General features: G+C 43.2%; 2 protein-coding genes across 2 annotated transcripts in view; one reads left to right on the top strand and one right to left on the bottom strand.

The window, feature by feature from the left end:
- The first annotated feature begins 636 nt into the window (after window positions 1-636).
- LOC125639209 (L-lactate dehydrogenase A chain) lies at window positions 637-14,690 on the top strand. Its single transcript, XM_048855885.2, has 8 exons — window positions 637-778; window positions 6,230-6,364; window positions 7,567-7,684; window positions 10,901-11,074; window positions 11,639-11,812; window positions 12,806-12,923; window positions 13,508-13,631; window positions 13,865-14,690. The coding sequence occupies exons 2-8, from the start codon at window positions 6,239-6,241 to the stop codon at window positions 14,027-14,029; spliced, it is 999 nt and encodes a 332-aa protein (XP_048711842.1). The 5' UTR covers window positions 637-778; window positions 6,230-6,238; the 3' UTR covers window positions 14,030-14,690.
- Window positions 14,691-16,822: 2,132 nt separating this feature from the next.
- The window catches only part of TSG101 (tumor susceptibility 101), a 47,082-nt gene continuing 45,974 nt past the window's right edge, over window positions 16,823-17,930 (bottom strand). The window contains exon 10 of the mRNA XM_048855884.2: window positions 16,823-17,142. Within this exon, the coding sequence (XP_048711841.1) occupies window positions 17,053-17,142 (90 nt within the window). The 3' untranslated portion in view covers window positions 16,823-17,052. The remainder of the gene's footprint in view (window positions 17,143-17,930) is intronic.

The following is a 17,930-nucleotide window of genomic DNA, read 5'->3' as shown; positions in this document are numbered from 1 at the left end:
TCTTAAAAAATATATTGTTCCTAGTCTAGACAAGGAAAATGTATATCCTGGCCTCACACAGCTTTGGGTCTGGGAAGGTATGAGAAAGTGGTCTTTTCTCCAGAATGCTAATTAATCACTGACATTAAATAGCTATTCACAAAAACAGACAAATTCCCCTTCCCATCTCAATTACTCAGATTTCAGGCTTCTGTGATAGCCTAATTTCATTAAATTCTTCAATTATCATAGATCTTTCAAAGGGCAGCCAAGGCCTGCATTTCAATGCTTAAAAAAAAAAATCCAAAAGTCAACCTAAAAATCCTTCCAAGTCTCCTTATTCCTCCTAAAGAAACCCTCCACCCCCTTAAGCAAGGGACCTTTAACGTGGTCAGCGATAACGTTTGTAAATATCCCGTGCCTCAGTTTCCCCAATTGTAAAATGGGGCTCAGGCGCCTCACTTAGCTCCCAGGTAATCTTTAAAAACCAACTCCCCTGCACGGCAGGTCCTGACCTCTGCATCGAGCCAAGGCCCCTTCGCAAGCAGCCTGGTTTCCGCGCAAGGCTGCAGACTCCCCCGCCGAGCCAGGGCCGGCCCAGCCCCCGCGCCCGACGTGCAGGCGGGCACGTCCCCACTCGGGCTCTGGCCCAGCGCGCTCCGCCCCGCTGGCCGCACGTCAGCCGCGGAGCCCTCTTTAAATCCCCCGCCCCTCCCCCGGCAGCGGTACTGCAGTGGCGGCGGGGAGCGGGCCGGAGCAGCGGGAGGACCGTGCAGTCTTTGCGAGCTCGAGCTCCCAGGTAAGCCGCAGCCCGGCCGCTTGGAGCAAGGGCAGCGCTGTGCACAGACGCTGCTAGAGCCGGGGGGGGGCGCTAGGATGCGGGGGGTTAGTTGCATAATCCGCCGAGTCACTTGTATTTATTGGGGGGGGGGGTATTTAAACCTGTGGCTCCTCGGTTGGGTTTGAGGGAGGGGTAGGAGGGCTCTGTGCTGCGATCCCTGGCCACACGGGTGGTGCGGGTTATATAAGCCCCTGGGTCACTGTTTTGTGCGGGAGCGCTGGCTGGGTTCTCCTGTGCTCCCTGGGTCACTGCGCTGTGGGTGTGGGGTACACAGAAGGGCTACGTAGCCTCTAGTAACTGAATTGCTTTTAGGGGCAGATGAGTTACAGGTATCTGATCCCTGGGCCGCTGTAACTCGGGGGGGATGGAAGGGTTAGTTATACAACCCCTGCGCACTGGGAGGGTTATGGCAGCCCTAGGTAACAGTATTTTGGGGGACGTGGTGGTGATTCTGGCTGCAGTCTCTGGGTCACACTGATTTTGGAGGTGGACTGGGGCAGTAGGCACCGTGGCTACGTGCCGTGTGTTCTGAGTTCTTCCCCAGGCTGCAACATCCGCTTTAATCATCGATTGAGTCACTGCTGTGGAGCTGTTACATGCAGAGTTCTTTTTACTGTTGCTGACCTTGGAGCCCAGTCAAGGTGCTTCCTTGCTGTGTGATGGGCAAGCCCCTGGGGATGATAAGGCTCCTGCTTAGCTGATCCTCCTTTACAGGGGTTGCTTAGGGTCGCTGGGCTGCAAAGGACCTGATCCTGTCTGAATTGGGTGGAGGGGAGAATCTTGCGGTTGCTGGTGGCTTGGCTGCTTAGCGTGGAGGGTTGCAACGTGTGCAGTGAACTTCGTTACTCCTCTCCAGATTACTGCACCCAGACACATCCGAGCACTTTCCCTTGGGCAACACGGCATGATGAATTCTGGGGGGTGAAGGCGGGGCTAGCTTCTGCCTGTGGCTGGAGAGGGGAAGTGAAATCCGTGTCCAGAGTGGGAGTTAGCTTAGCTGGCCCTTGCAGTTCTTGCTGGCACAGGGCATAGGAGGCGGCTGGGCAGATTGGGCATGCGAATGAAAGGAGGGTTACTCTTGCATGGGGTAGCAGACCCTGACCCCTAGTCAGGCAGAGTCAGAACTCAGCTGCCCCTTTAACACACTCTGAGGACTGATCTTCCGCCAGCCCCTTTGGCTGGAGCAGGACTGAGCACACAGAGGAGCTGAAACAGCACTGAGCTGCTTGAGGTGGTGCTTGGGCTGATCTTCCCTAGACAAAACCAGGGAGCCCCCACCTTGATCAAGCAAAGCTTGCTGCAGGCAGTAACACTGCAAGGGCTTGTAGGGAGCAGCCAGGGGGTGGGTGGATAGTGGTGTGTGCCTACTCCTAAAATGTCAGAGATGTGTCCAACCTCTGAGCCTGTGCTGGGTGAATTCGGGGACTCCCACCATCCCTAAGTCCTCCTCTGCTCATGAAGCTGAGCATGGCAAAGGGCTCTAACAGCCTTGGCTGGCATTCCAGTTATTGCCCCTTGGCAGCGGTATGGAACCCAGCCCCAGCCATTTGCATTTGGGTCTGGCAAGACATTAGGGTTGGCAAGCTGACAGCCCCTGGTCTGTGTTGGATTCCAGCTACGATACAACATCCCACTGTGTTAATCTGATGCTCTGTGGGGAAGAAGTACAGCTACGAGAACATGACACAGTGCAGGGGAAAAAATAGCCCAATTAATATTTGTGGTCCCATTTGTTTTAACGAACTTTGTGAAAAACAAAACAAAACCCTAACCAACTAGTGTGTTTTGGGTCAGTATTTGCTGTCTTAGATCAGTGAGGAATGGAGCCAGTGCTGTTAGTGATCTCTGAGTCATGAGAGTCCTAGGTTAGTTCTCTAGAGGTGGGCATATTTATAAATTACCAGTGCTTTCTCACTAGATGGCATCGCTTTCTGTAATTTTTTTTTTAAACCTTATGGTGATAGTGCATATTTAGGAGCTAAAAGTAGAGCTAACTTAGAATTAATGATTTGCTTCCTCCTTAAAGAGACCCTTTGTAAAGCTTGTGGTTGGTTATAAAGCAAAAGTCATAAAACACAACATAGGCACAGAGCCACATATTAAATAGATGCAATCAAGTATTGATTTCACCTGTCAATGGATCTATGCAGTAGCTTTCATGCTGTGTACAGATGCTTGATTCTTCATGACTATCCCTGAGCTCTAACTCCTTGGGGGGGGGAATAATATCCCACAAACGTATATTTTACAGCTGATATATTTCTATTAGCTTTTGATCCAAACAGGATGTATCCTTTCCTGTCTAAATTTTATCTCATGGAGGACTTGGCACATGTGGAGATGCTTTAGAGCAGCAGTTCCCAATCTTTACTGATTCACATACCACCTTTTAAAAAATGTGTTGGACAAATCTGGCCTATGGAGAACATGTGGGTATCTCATGTTACACAGTGCTCTGGGAAGCAGAGATGTTCCATGTTGAAGCCCGTGACTCTGGTCTCTTTGCTAGGGGCAATACATAAGAAAACTGATGTTAACTTGTCTTGTACTGCATAGAGGCCCTGGTGAGGGGCCTTTCATGCCAGACCCTGTACCACATGAACCAAAGACAGCCTGGCAGAGCTTACACTTATCATTTATCCAATATGCCATAACTGTAACCTACTTTACAGACAGAGGACCCTGCTGCTTGGGAGATGCAATGTGATAGGAAGATGAAGTGACTCCTAGTCCCTGTGTATGTTTCCTACTCTAAAACACTTAAGTGATGGAGTCTGCTGTTTAGTTAAAAGAACCTCCCCCCCCCCCCCCATCTTTACCTCTGTCCCTAGATTTCATTGGGCAAAACCTGTCCCACAGGCATAACACAGCAAGTCCTATTCTCCCCCCTGGCCACATCTGGGCAGCTATTTTTACTCACTCCCCTGGCTACACTGAACTTGGCTAAGGGGGCAAATGGCAACAGTGGCTCTCCTGGGACTTACATCCCGAAGAGGAAGGCTGTTGGGCCACAGGGTGCCATTCCTTGAATCTGCTGGCTGGGTGGTTCCTCGCTCCCACTGGTAACTGCAGACTGCCTCTATTAGAAGAGCAGCAGAAGTCTATCACACGGTTGGAGTAACTGGGAGCTGGAGTCAGTCCTTGCATCAACACCAGCAAGATTGGATGGGGTCTGAATTGAGGGGAAAAAACACTAAGGTGACTCCAGGCTGGAGTCTGAAGACCAGGACTCCCCACTGGGGTGCCTTCCTCCACAAAGACTAGTTATATTGACACCCAGTGGAAGGGGAGAATTTCCGGTGCCAATCTGTACATACTTAGAACCAGTGAAGTGCCTTCCACTTCCCATGGGTGGTCAGGATGGTCTTTCCTGCTTTTTCTTCCCCTTGGTGGGAAAGAAGCAGTTTATTTTGAAGTGTATGTAAGTGCCTCTGAAAGGGGCCAGAATCATAGCCCCTAGCTACTGAATCCCTTCATCCACAGGACCGACAGAGCAGTAGCAGTGCAAACTTGCACCTCTCAGTGCTGACCCTGAGGGACACGCTGGAGCAGGGGGTTCATTGTTCTGGCCCATTCTCTGTCTCGTCTTTGAGGAACGATAGTGGCTTTGTACAGCTCTTCAAAAGAAGCGGCACCTGTCTCTCAAATACCCATGAATAAACTTGGGGGAGGGGAACACTTTCAGAAGTTTGTAGGTCACTTAAATGCTTTTGGAAAGGTTACCCTATATGTTACTGCTTATGTCAGTGGAATTTGAAATTGTGTCCTAAGCCTCTCCTCGATTGACTTCCCACATCCCAGCCAAAGATATCCCCCATAGCCTCAAACTACTAGCAATCTGCCAGACTGGATTAAAAGTAATGATAAACATTAAGGCTGTTTCCCAGTGGGAATGTCTGATGCTTAAATAAAGGAACCAGCCCCCTAAGTTGTGGCTCAAATTAAGTAATATTTTAAAGACTTCCCCACCAAACTACTGACTATCTTTGTCAATCAAATGTCATACATGGACCATATAGTACCAGGTACCTAACGAGCAGGTATGTGACTGAAGAACTGGATATATTACTAATGGCATATTTAAAACTATGCTCATAAATATTCATGTTGCCTTACCAGATCCTCCCTCCTATCTTCCTTGTGATGTAACATGCAGCTGAAATAGTTGTGAATGCAGAAGCCACAGGAGAAATTATTCTGCTGGCACAGCCAGAGATGCAGCGTACTCCTCTTGTAAGAATATTCTACCCAGGGGGGAAAAGTTAACTGGCTCATTAATGGAAATTCCTCAAATGCACCTTAAAACTAATTAACAAGAGAATTTAGGGAGTCTGGTCACCCACTCCCACTTACATGGCTGGGAAGTCTGAAGTGAACTTGACGAGGTCTTTTCTGCCTGTATCCTAGAACTTAAGATACAGAAAGGCCCTAGTAAGTCATTTAGGCTAGGTCTACACTACAGCAGCTGCACCGATGCAAGTGTGCCACTGTAGCACTTCTGGTGAAGACACTCTAAGCTGTTGGGAGAGAGCTCTCCTGTCGGCTTAACTCCTGCCTTCACAAGCAGTGGTAGCTGCGGCCACAGGAGAAGCTCTCCCACTGACTTAAGCGCCGGTGTGGACAGCGTTAGGTTGTATACTTGCGTCACTCAGGAGTGCAGATCATTCACACCCAAGTGATGTAAGTTACACCAAAGTAATTTGTAGCGTAGACGTAGCCTGAGTCTAGCTCTAGTACTAGGCCTGATCTACACTAGACAATTAGGTCAGCATAACTACATTGCTCATGGGTGGGGAAAAATCCAGGAGTGGCATAGTTAAGAACTCTTCCGTCACCCTAGCTACTGCCTCGTGGGGAGGTGGATTAGCTATGCCCCCCCCCCCCCCCCCATCTGCGTAGGTAGTGGCTACATAGACCTGCTGTTGCCGCACAGCTGTAGGAATTTAAGCAAAGATAAGCCCCTTGCTGTTGGTGCAGTAGAATACCCTTTGCCAGACAGTGCTGTACTCTGAAACCCAGAGAAGTGACTTTATTTAACTAAAAAATTCTTGGACCGTAATGCAAAGCCTTCTGCACTAATATTGGAACATGTTACTAGAGCGCTACACCAACTATAATCATTGCCCATAACACCTTATTGGGGGGCAATTATAATCGGCTTGCTTAGTATATTTAAATCAATTTCTAGTTATTAGTGACCCACAGGTTCTCAACCGGAATGTACACTTTGGGCCTCTCTCCTGCAAGCAGCATCGCCAGCTGTCTTAGTTATGGGGTCACTCCTAACTTTCTTGCTTGCGCTACATCTAGTAACAGGGTCCATGAATATAGGCACACTGAGTTTGCTTCAAAGGTACAGTAATAACTCGGATGTTCAGAGAAATTACATGACACTTCAATTCTTTTCAGCACTACAAGATGTCTGTTAAGGAACTTCTCATTCAAAACGTTCACAAAGAGGAGCACAGTCATGCTCACAACAAGATCACTGTGGTTGGGGTTGGCGCAGTCGGCATGGCTTGTGCAATCAGCATCCTGATGAAGGTGAGTGTCAAGGTTTACCCATCCTCCATCTGGAGCCAAAGAAAGCTATGGAGAATAGCTAGAACCATTGATTTATCTGTCTGTTCTTGCACCTTGTGAATGCCAGTTTTACCCTGTATGCCAGATGGAATATAGGTATTCACTTCATATCTTTGCTATACATGAGCTCACAAATAACATGTACTATCAGAATGTTTCCCCAACAACTGCCAGCTTTCTGACTTTCATGTACAGAACCCCATATATCTTATCTGATCTACTTGGGACAGGAGCCAGATCGGATAATGAAAAAATATGATAATATGGAGAATGGGAAAGTGAGGCTGCAGTGCCGTCTAGTGGCCACAAGAGAGATCACCTGCTTCTGGACCTATGTGTGTGCTGGTTGTTTGGTTAATAGCGAGCCAGATAATGGAAGGTCTGATAAATGGGGTTCTACTGTAATTATCCACCCTGGGCAGATAACTAAAATAGTTACAGAATAAAATATATCTGGATTCCAAACCTTTATTTGTACTGCTAGAATGCCTAAAGCGGTTTCCTTTTAAGCAAGGAGAAAACTGAGCTGTTGAATTGTTTGTTCCACTGTGTATTAGAAGTAATTCTATCTTAGATATGAGAAATGCTGGATTGCATACTCTGTGCATTACACACATTTATGTTCAATGTCACTTCTAGAAAGTAATCTTTTCCTGGAGTTTTTGGGGGTGGGAGACCGTGGTCTGTTCTAAATCTGAACTGCGTTCTCCACACTGAAATACCAAACTATTGATCGTACCACAGATTACACAATGCTTGCTTTTCATTATTATAATATAGTCATGGTTTATAAACCACTAGCTGTTGGATTATGCTTCATAAGCCATTTGTCTTGTTCAGGTTAACATGCATGGAACTGTGTGCAGTCCACAGTCTAGTGATGCTGTATGAGGTGCAGTACAGATAGGAAAATTACTGCAAGTGTCAATACTTCCCTCCCCCACCCCCAAAAGCTAGCACCTTGATAGAAGTTCCAGCTAACTAAAATATTTGGCTTAGAATGACCGTTTTCTGATCCTGACCAGCAAGAGTTGGCTAACTACACTTAATTTATGCTGTTGCTATCTTTCTAAAGGCTGACTTCACAGATTACAGTGAAACATTTTAATTCAGAAATCCAGCACACTGACTTGGTCTCTAATTGTGCTTCTGGCCTCCTGTAGGATTTGGCTGATGAACTTGCCCTTGTTGATGTCATAGAGGACAAGCTGAGAGGAGAGATGCTGGATCTCCAGCATGGCAGTCTCTTCCTTAGAACACCAAAAATTGTCTCTGGCAAAGGTTAGTGTGTGGTGGTGGTGGTTGGTTTTTTAATAAATATAGTTTCTAAATGGAGACCACTTCAGATACACATTTATTTGAGCATAAGCTTTCATGAGCTACAGCTCACTTTATTGGATACACCGTTGCTCATCCAAGTGTTACACTTGATTTTTAGTCCTAGTATTGAACAGCAGGTGTTAATCTGTTTCTGTTCATATAGAACATGAGAATGGCCATACTGGGTCAGACCAGCAGTGCCAGCTGCTTTAGAGGGAATGAACAGAACAGAGCAACTTCAAGTGATCAGTTGTCTCCCCCAGTCCCAGTTTCTGGTAGCTGAAGGCTTAGGCATACCCAGAGCATGGGGTGGTATCCCTGACCATCTCGGCTAATAGCCTCTGACAGACCTATTGTCTGTGAACTTATCTAGTTTGTTGTGTGTTTCTTTTTTTTTTTTTTTTAAACCTAATTATATTTTGGCCTTCAACATCACACAACGCAGAGTCAACCTCTGGAACCCATTTTCATGAAGTACTTCCTTATATATGTTAACTTGCTGCTTATTAATTATATCAGGTGACCCCTTAGTGTTTGTTATGTGAAGTGGATAAACAACACTTCCCTATTCACTTTCTGTACACTGTAATGCTGCCTGTGGTGACTCAAGTGTGAGTACCGACCTCAGGGCAGACTGTTAGGAAACAGGGCACAAACCCCAAATTGGTTGGTGAAATCTAAGTATAGAACTCACAACCAAGTGTAAATTCCTCCAGCACCAGAACTGCCTAAACATGGAGTCTCAGTCCCCTTGGGTTCTCCAATCTGTTTTCCCATCCAGGTGAGCAAAGTCCTTTACACCAAGAATCACAGCAATATTCGGGTTACTCCTGGTATCAAAAGCCCAGTAACTTACCCCAGGTCAGTTGTACCTTAGATCTGACACCAAAGACTATGCCTGTAGCCAATCCTAAAATAAACAGTATAAAGTCCTTTTAAATAGGAAAAGGAAACTGAGTTATTTACAAAGCTAAAGCACATTGTAACTCATCTATGACCCTCTTAAGTTTCAAAAGGTGATAGAATAGTCTGATAAGCAAGCTCTATATGTCCTTGAGAGCTAGCCCAGGCTAAGCAGATGGGGATTTCTTGCTTATGCCTAGAAAACCCATGTCCATTTTCAAGGACAATGCAAGCAGCGTAGAGATCCTTAGTTCCTTTTGTTTAGGGATTTTGTCCTCAACCTTGTTCTGTGCTACAAGCTTAATGGGAGGAGTTCACTTGCGTGGCTCATCTTCTGGGGGGAGAGCAGAACAAGAAGTCTCTCTTCTCCTCTTGTTGAGAGTATGTAGGGGAAATTCCACTTGCAATGTCCTACACCAGTTCATCTGGTATCAATGGACTTTTTTTGGCGGAGGGGGAGGGCGTAACAACTTCTGGTGAAGATCAGCCTTTCACACTAATTTAATGCATGTCTCTTGTCTGGTGCCTTAGAGGCTCACAATACAACCACTCCAATATTACCTTACAATATGGACTGCATATCTTTAAAGTAAGATACTTGCTGTATGCATTCTCAATCCTTTAATAAAAGCTAAACAAACATTCTTGTAATTCTAATACCTATTGTAACCACACTGGTGAGCCAGATTGACAAATGTATAGCTGGAATCAGTATTCTGTTGACATGGGGACCTTGACACAAGTTAACACCTGGTCTGTCAGTATCTCACACACCAGTCATAATTTTTATAAACCTCTCCTATCCCCCTGCCCTTAGTTGTCTCTCTTCTTAGCTGAACAGTCCATCTTCTTAGTTGTTCCATATCACGGATCAATTTGTTGCCCTTAACTGTAGCTTCTCTGGGGAAAAAATAAAAAATGGTTCATGGCTGCCAGATTGGAATTTGTAACTTCTCATTAAAGCTTGTGGAGGTGAGCACTCCTGTGTTCTAGAATTGGCCAAGGGGGCTAGAATTTTTTTTACAGGTTCTTACATAAAGGTGTTTCAGCTTACCTGTATGATCCTCCTAGATCACTTTACTCTGCAGCTGGCTAATCACCAGCATGATGTGTGTTCTTGTCTACCACTCCTATTGGCTATCAACAGCTCAGGCCATGCCAGTTTAAATTTCACAGTGGCAAGACTATGGCAAGTGTTAGTGCATAGTTTACTTATTTCTCTGCCAAGGAGTAACTCCTTCATCCATAGGCAGTCCCTATCAGAACAGAGGCTTTTTTTGTTAAGTTGTAAGACATGTCACCCCATGCTTACAGTAGCCAGAAAAGCATATACCACCACTACCTATACCTCAGCTATTGTCCAGATTGGCTTCTCTCTAGGGCTACCATCAGTAACAGTGCACCCAGTATTTCCTTAAAAAAAAAAACAACCAAAAAAACCCCACACATTCCATGAAAGGTAACACTTGGGGCTTTCTTCTCCCTCCTTCCATTGTTGGAGTCTCCTGTTATAGCTGACATGAGTCTTTCAGTGAGTGCTCTCAGGTGAACGTATCCCAATTAAGGGATCTGCAGATATGGCTGCATGGCAGGCAGATGTGGCCATGTGTTTTTTGCCACAGCCTGCTTTCTTCACTCACGCTTCTTTGGCAGCTTCTCATGTGTTAGGGTTGATTTGAAGAGCTTTCAGATGAGCCTTGGTAGTGCCTTTAATTTTTTTGTTGGCCTCCCAGTGTACATGCTCCCATTTTTAACTGTCCATAAAACATGGCTGAGAGGAGTTGTGTGTCATCCATATGGATGAGGTGACCTGCCAAGCAAAGTTGTACATGTATTATCAGGGATTCAAAGCTAGTCATGCAGCACTGGTCCAGGACCTTGTTTGGTATCTTTCTGCCCACTTGATGTTACATGGGAGACAGACAGCACATATGAAAATGCTCTAGTTTCTTCAGGTGTCTGTTACAGAGTGTCCACGTTTCATAGCTGTAGATAAGAGTGCTTAACACCGTCCACGCTCAAAGAGCTAGTCCTATCATACTCATTTAGCCCCCATTACTATAGTATCGGAGACACTTGTGCATCAACAAAATGAAGCTGATGGAATTTTCTCTGCGTAGCAGAGAACAACTGACTAGCAGGAGAGCACTGTATCCACTAACTACTGCCTCTCGGCACTTTCAGACAGTGAGCTCTAACTTGAGGATGGTAGGAACTCTAGGCTTGTTCTGAGCTATCTGTGGAAAGAATTAACGTTTGACACTTTCTTTGTAGACTACAGTGTGACCGCACACTCCAAGCTGGTTATCATCACAGCTGGCGCGCGCCAGCAAGAAGGAGAGAGTCGTCTTAACTTGGTCCAGCGCAATGTGAACATCTTCAAATTCATCATTCCCAACATTGTCAAGTACAGCCCTGACTGCACGCTGCTCGTCGTATCAAATCCAGGTCAGGCTTGTTAGGACTGCTTAATAAAGCCCTCATCGTTCCCTGGTTCTTATGGAATAGGGAAGCATGTTTCAGAGAGGGGAAAACTAACCTAGTTTAATGGGCTAGGGATTTGAGGGAACACTTGTCTCAAGTTCCCAGTTCAGAACAGAATTTAGGAAGAGCAAGATGCAGTCACCTCCCTTCCTCCCCCCACAAAAAACAAACAAACTTCACATTGCCTATTTGAGAATTAAGCCTCACCCTCCAGTTTAAACTTGCCTGTAACTACTTCTGTAAAGCTCTTGAAGCAGGACTGTGTGTAATGGAGGCTGCCATGTCTTATAGATAGTGTAATTTAAACCTCTGCCATGCAGCTAAAAAGGTGGCTTTGCTAAGAGGCAACTAGATATATATTGGGAAGGTGTGTATCAATTCTGTACTCTATTCAGCATATTTAGTAAAAATCTTCTCCGCTTACAGATAAAACCCTCACAAGAATCAGTTGAAATAAACTGTCTCTGTCAAACAAGGCATTAGAATTTTTCATTAATTAAAGACTCAGTCCTTTTATTGTATTAATAGTTGATATTTTGACCTACGTGGCCTGGAAGATCAGCGGCTTTCCTAAACACCGTGTTATTGGTAGCGGCTGCAATCTGGATTCTGCCCGTTTCCGCTACCTCATGGGAGAAAGACTGGGTATCCATTCTCTAAGCTGCCATGGGTGGATAATTGGAGAGCATGGAGATTCTAGTGGTACGTATGAAGCCCTATTTATCTTTAGTGTTTAAAAAAAAAACAAACAAAAAACACAAACAGAATAAGGCTAATGTACTAGGAGCTCAAGACTAAAACTCTACCAGGGTCCTAGGAAACACCAATATTCAATCTTTTGCAAAGAATTGCTCATTAGGACCTTAACATGAGGCAAGTTAAGAGAACAAGCATTGCCTTCCTTAACTTAGCTGTGGCATGTAGTAACAGTAGATGATCTATATTTGACTTAACCTGTTCTGTTAGAAAAGGTCATTACTGTAACCCAAGGAGGGCCAAAATCTGCAGATTAAATTCTCCCCAGAACTCTCCAGTAGGGAGCTGACGGAGTGGGAGGGTGAAGCTCTTCCTTGCAAGGGACTCTTGAAAAACACTGTTGTCATCAGACCGGCACTAGACAAGATTTTTAATTTTAGTCACTCAGTCTTAATGCTTTTTTTTTTTTTTTTGGCCTCTCTCTCAAAACTTATGTGGAGGAACTGAAGTGCAGACCTAGGTCAGGAGTACCTAAGAATGTTGTTTTTGTTCAACACACCTTCAAGTGATTGAAACAGCATTGTCTGGGAAGGGGAGACTTCAAAATTTCTTTCCCTTCTCACCTCCCCAGCCCCTCATGAAACTACCTAAATAGTCCCTTATTGACAAGTCATTTCTTGACCAATAAAAAACCCAAACTGACCACCTTTACCCTTGAGATGCCAAATAAAGAAACTGGCTCAGACACTCAAACAGGACTAGGTTCACAAGACTTATTTTAATCCTGTAAGAGACACAAACATTTAAAAAAAAAAAAAAATTTAGTGTTGCATTCAGACATCGAAACCACAATGGCACTTGTACAGCAACAGATTCACTCTACCAGGGGTTACGCTAATTGTCAGTATATATTTGGGTGGAGTGAAATTAGGATTTGTCTGGTGGATGGATAACTGCTCTACTGTGAAATAACTCGTTAATTTTGCGTATTTATCTTAGTACCTGTCTGGAGTGGGGTTAATGTTGCTGGTGTCTCCCTGAAGGCTCTGCACCCAGACCTAGGAACTGATACAGACAAAGAGCACTGGAAAGAAGTCCACAAACAGGTGGTGGACAGGTAAAGAGCAATTTTACACTAGAACAAGTTGCTTTACCCTTAAATGGCACAGACCTATATAGTGCATAATGTCAAATGGAGCAGATGTGTTGTCTCTAACCGGCTGTGCTCAGTTATGGTATTGTAAGTATCTGCTGCAGTATCAGCAGAACAGAAACAAGATGCAGAAATGGTACAACTTAAAATAGGGATGCCTTGGTAGCTAACATTCTCCAGTCTAATGGAGAAAACATGTTAATTTCTGGTGAGCTGCAATCTTGTATGCCAAGAACTCTTACATATAGATGGGCATAATAATGCACCTCTAATTTTTTTTTGGTGCAGAGAACCCAATACTTTGAATCTGGTTAATAGGTACCTTGGTGCTTGACTGTTAAACAGACTGGGTGGAATTTTCAGAAATGCTTAATCCTGTAGAAGGGCACAAGTCCTGCTGAAAGTCAGTGGGACTGGTGCCGCTGAGTTAGGTGATTTTTTTGGAAATCATACCCATTGTTTTAAGATTTCATAATCCAAGTTATAACAAACTTCAGTTTAACCATTTTGCTTTTAGAAAATGTAAAGCAAGTACTTTACCTTTGCAGTGCCTATGAGGTGATCAAGTTGAAGGGATACACATCATGGGCTATTGGTCTCTCTGTGGCAGATCTAGCTGAAACTATTATGAAGAACCTAAAGAGGATTCACCCAATTTCTACTATGGTTAAGGTAAGCAGCAGCTTGTTAAAGCAGAGAAACGTCCACCATTCTTGTGTTAAGAGGTAAACTAATTTACAGCTGTAAATATTAATATCCAGAGCTGCCTAATTTCCTGTGAAATTTGGCTAACAATTTAAGACCACTGGCTTAAAGGAAGTGGTGACATGATGGGCTAATACTTGAAAATAAAGTAAACCAGGGTTGTAAAAGAACCATGTAATATCCTTCTATTTCCTTTTCAGGGCATGTATGGAATACATGATGATGTCTTCTTAAGTGTTCCTTGTGTGTTGGGATATGGTGGCATTACGGATGTAGTAAAGATGACTCTGAAGAGTGAGGAGGAAGAAAAGCTAAGGAAGAGTGCAGATACACTTTGGGGAATCCAGAAGGAACTGCAGTTTTAATTCTTATGTCCTAGAACTTCACTTCACTATATAATAGTATAGTGGATTTGTCTGTTGCACTTTTCAAGTAGGTCATGTCCTTTGATGTAGGTACTGACTAGAAACATGTAAAGCTAAAATCTATGAACAACTCAGTTTCCTGAAATTAGAGTAGGAAACTGTTCTGGGGCTATTCCTAGTCACCAAAACCTGTATTTGTAGCCAGAGGTGGATCACAACCTAGTAATTTACAGTTAAGTGGTGTAAAGTAGATCTAGCACTCCTTGTAAAACGGCACTGCCTAGCAAAATCCTCTGCATTTTTCTCAGTTTAATGTCAGTTCAGAAGAATATAATTGGTTTCACAACTGTGTAATAAATGTAGAGACCAAAGTATTTCTTGTATTACAAAAAGGATGGGGGCAAACCAACACTGACCAACTTTCTCTGACTGATAGATTAAAGATCTCAACTTGTTGCAGGTCCAAATGTATTTTCCTAACTGCTTTGGAATCTCTGTGCATACCTTTTCCGGAGAACTTAATTTTTGTGTACGATACTGGAATAGCTGTAAATCTGGTTCCTAGAAATGTAAAAACCAGGACTGCTGTATACAACAAGTAAAGGCCACTGCAAGCATTCAACTGTACCAGCCCTAACACCAAATAAACCATGAACTGCTACTTCTGTTTCCTTGTCTAATTTTACATTAGGCCTCAAACATGGCTTTTGGAAAGGGGATGGATCACATGACATTGCTCTGTTCAGAGTTGTCCCTTTTGAAGCATGGCACTGGCCACTTTCAGAGGCAGGATACTAGGTTAGATAGAAGTCAGTTTGATGCAGAGAGGAGTACAGATCCACAAAAGCTTGGTATTTAAATCCAGATTCTCAATATGAACCAATCCTCTCTACTATTCCTATAGCCCCCTTATCTCAAATCTCAGTAAAAAAAAAAAAAAGAGACACCCCCCCCCCTTTGAATATTAAATAGCTAACTCATTAGTTATTACACAAAAATCCCAGTAAATAGATGAGAGCAGAGACTGCAGGGGCTTAGTACTCTTGAATAACATGTCTTCTATATTTTGACATGTAAAATATGGATTTAGGAGCTTGAGGCAAAGCTTAATTGCAAAGATACACTTCAAAAAGTTGACCTAAATAAACCAAGGCAAACTACATGCCAAAGAAAAACAAGAGGATTTTTTTCCTTTCCTGTAAAATGGAATTGAGAGTAACTCAGCAATCTGTACTAATGGGATCCATCCTTCTCTCTCCACAGGTGGTTAACAGGCAAATGAATCAGAACAAAGGTATACCATAATAGGAGTTTCTGCTGCTAGTGCATACATGGAAGCAGGCTAACAGCTTCCCTAAAATCTAATGCACTAACAGAAGCAGTTAACAAACCATACAGAACACAATAAGAGTGGGGGAATGGATTACTGTAGATACACACTGAAAACCTTGGGGGGGAGATCACCTTTTTGTAGGGAATATCTCCAAGTACTCTACTAATAAGGGCCCTAAATTGTAGTAGTGAGCTGACTTGATGAGGAAGGAAGATACATCTTGACTTTGAGGAAAAAATAAATTGGATTATTGAGTTACAGCCCTCTGTAATTTAAAGAAACAGACCAAGTGCAGGATCCTTTTTGTCCCACTTTAGGTCCAGAAAGAAAGTAGGGAGGGATACACAGCTCTTGATTAATGTGAAAGCTGGGCATGTTTCTCAGGACCAGTTAGTTGGAGGAAAAATAATTACTGGAGATATGGAAGGGGGGGAACAAAACCATTTCTTGTACTCATCTGACAGAGTAAAAAAACTGAACCAAAACTGCCATCTTGAATGAACGGAAAACCTAAAGGAATAGTGGCCATACATCCAGCTCTAGAATAAGCAGCTCATGTCATCTGCATTAAAACTCCTCAGAGGTGTCTTCAGAATCAGACTCCAACAAGGATGAGGAAATTTCCCTTCAGACTCTTATGGGAGATACACATAGATTTCTTTGGCCTCTTAAGGGAGGAAGGTCATTGCATTTAACATGAAAATGGGGCAGTTTGCTTAGGGAAGTGTGAATGCTGCTTGTTTTGGGCCCTTTACAGTATATGACCTCTGCACTTCATCTTGAAGGGGAAAAGGACATGAAAATTTGGTTTCCATGAAGGATTCGTTGAGGTAGCCCACACCAGCCCTAATCTAAGGAAGCAAATGACATCAAGTTGCTGAGGAGATGGTGGTAATTAGTCACCTGGGAAAAGAGCAGGCTCTATTAGTGTGGATTATAGAAAGCAATTTGCAGCATAAACAATTTGTTAAGGAAATGGAAGCTTGAAACAAATCTATGAGGTGATTACGAGTAAAAGTGTTATACACCTCAGCCTAATTAAGGTCAACGTTTCCTATTTTGTCTAGCTGTTTTTACAAACTGCAATACTACCAGTGGGTGATATTTGCTTGTAATATCTAAATAGAATGGGGGGAAAAAATCACCACCGTTTTTGCTATGCTCACCCTGCAAGAAATCACATTTCCTGGGTGACACGATCAAGCACAGAAGACAAGCCTTTACTTTGGGCACCCTGCTTTCATTAGTTTATAATAAACTTAAAAATGACGTAACAGCCATACTTAAAGCAACTGTGTTTATTCTTCCTAGTTCTGGACACTGAAGAAAAGATGTTTCCAGGTCTCGGCAATCTATTAGTGATATCTATGTTTGTTAGTTAAATAAAAAGTTGCACAAACTAGGAAGACGTATCTGTTTGCAAAGGAAGTATATTCTAAACAAAAACATAGGAAGAAAAATATTATGCAATAAGTTTTATTTAGCATTAATCCACCACCACAAAAAAGGTTACAGGGAATAGAAAGTGCATTAATAAAAGCTAGTCTTTACCAAAAAGAAAAAGAAAATATATTATTGATTCAAAATATCTTACACTTGAATGATGTAATAACTTATTCTGGGCACCTACTGATTAAAAGAGAGTGACTGTTTCTTAAGGAGCCCTACTTCCCAGTTAAAGTCAGAGAGGTCAGTACAGATCACTGAGTCCAGCAGTTTTTCTTGCCTTCTGCATTAGTGCTCTCAGCTGGAATTGCTTGCGCGACAGAAGACGTACATGCTGGAGAAAGAGAAGATACAATTTAGTATGGTCTTCATTACAATCTGAGATTATCTGCAATCCAAAATTTTAATACTTTGCATAATCTGAGTCAAATGTGATGTTTATTTCTGGAAATGGATATTTACACTGTCAGGGCCAAATCCTGATTTAAGTAAACACAGAGTAAGGACCTCAAGATATGTCCCAAAGTAAAATACTTTACACTTTCTGCAAACTGCAACACATAGTTCACAGCACTTTCTTTGCTAAGAAATAGCAATCAAATTCAATAAAGTATCATTCACTATGGTTTATTTTTAGTGAATTAAGTATCTGGTAAAAACATTTCATTTTATGGAGCGTATAACAAATTAAATTGAATCACTGTAGATTACTACTGTGCTTCCCATGAGAGACAACGATACGTGTTGGAAGCTGGGGTGAAGACCACATTGGTGAATGCAACAGCCAAGCTGCTTAAGGACCAGATGTTAACCCATTATCTGGCCTCTCCATGCATGCGATGCTAAAGCTGAACCCCAGATTTGAAGTCTCACCCCAAATTGGAATGTCAGTGAACTTCTATCATTAGAAAAAAGAACCAATAGTACTGATTGCGTAGGTGCAGACTACTAGACTTTTGAGTCCCTTAGGCATTGTATTTGAGAAATATAAAAGGAGTGAGTATTAACTGAGATGGGCACACAACAATGAGCTTTAAAAGTTAAATAGTTTTATTGAATCAGTTTAATTTTAAGCATTTTTAATACTTTGTTTCAAAGTCGCTGTGGATTTATTCACCTGCA

The sequence above is a fragment of the Caretta caretta genome, chromosome 6 (genome assembly GCF_965140235.1).
Source record: "Caretta caretta isolate rCarCar2 chromosome 6, rCarCar1.hap1, whole genome shotgun sequence".
Lineage (NCBI taxonomy): Eukaryota > Metazoa > Chordata > Testudines > Cheloniidae > Caretta > Caretta caretta.
This window is presented reverse-complemented; position numbering and strand designations above follow the sequence as displayed.

Coding starts and splice junctions, on each gene's coding strand:
- LOC125639209 (XM_048855885.2), top strand. CDS start 6,239: ATGTCTGTTAAGGAACTTCTCATTCAAAACGTTCACAAAGAGGAGCAC. Junction 11,813..12,805: donor AGAGCATGGAGATTCTAGTG/GTACGTATGAAG, acceptor TATTTATCTTAG/TACCTGTCTGGAGTGGGGTT. Junction 12,924..13,507: donor CACAAACAGGTGGTGGACAG/GTAAAGAGCAAT, acceptor TTACCTTTGCAG/TGCCTATGAGGTGATCAAGT.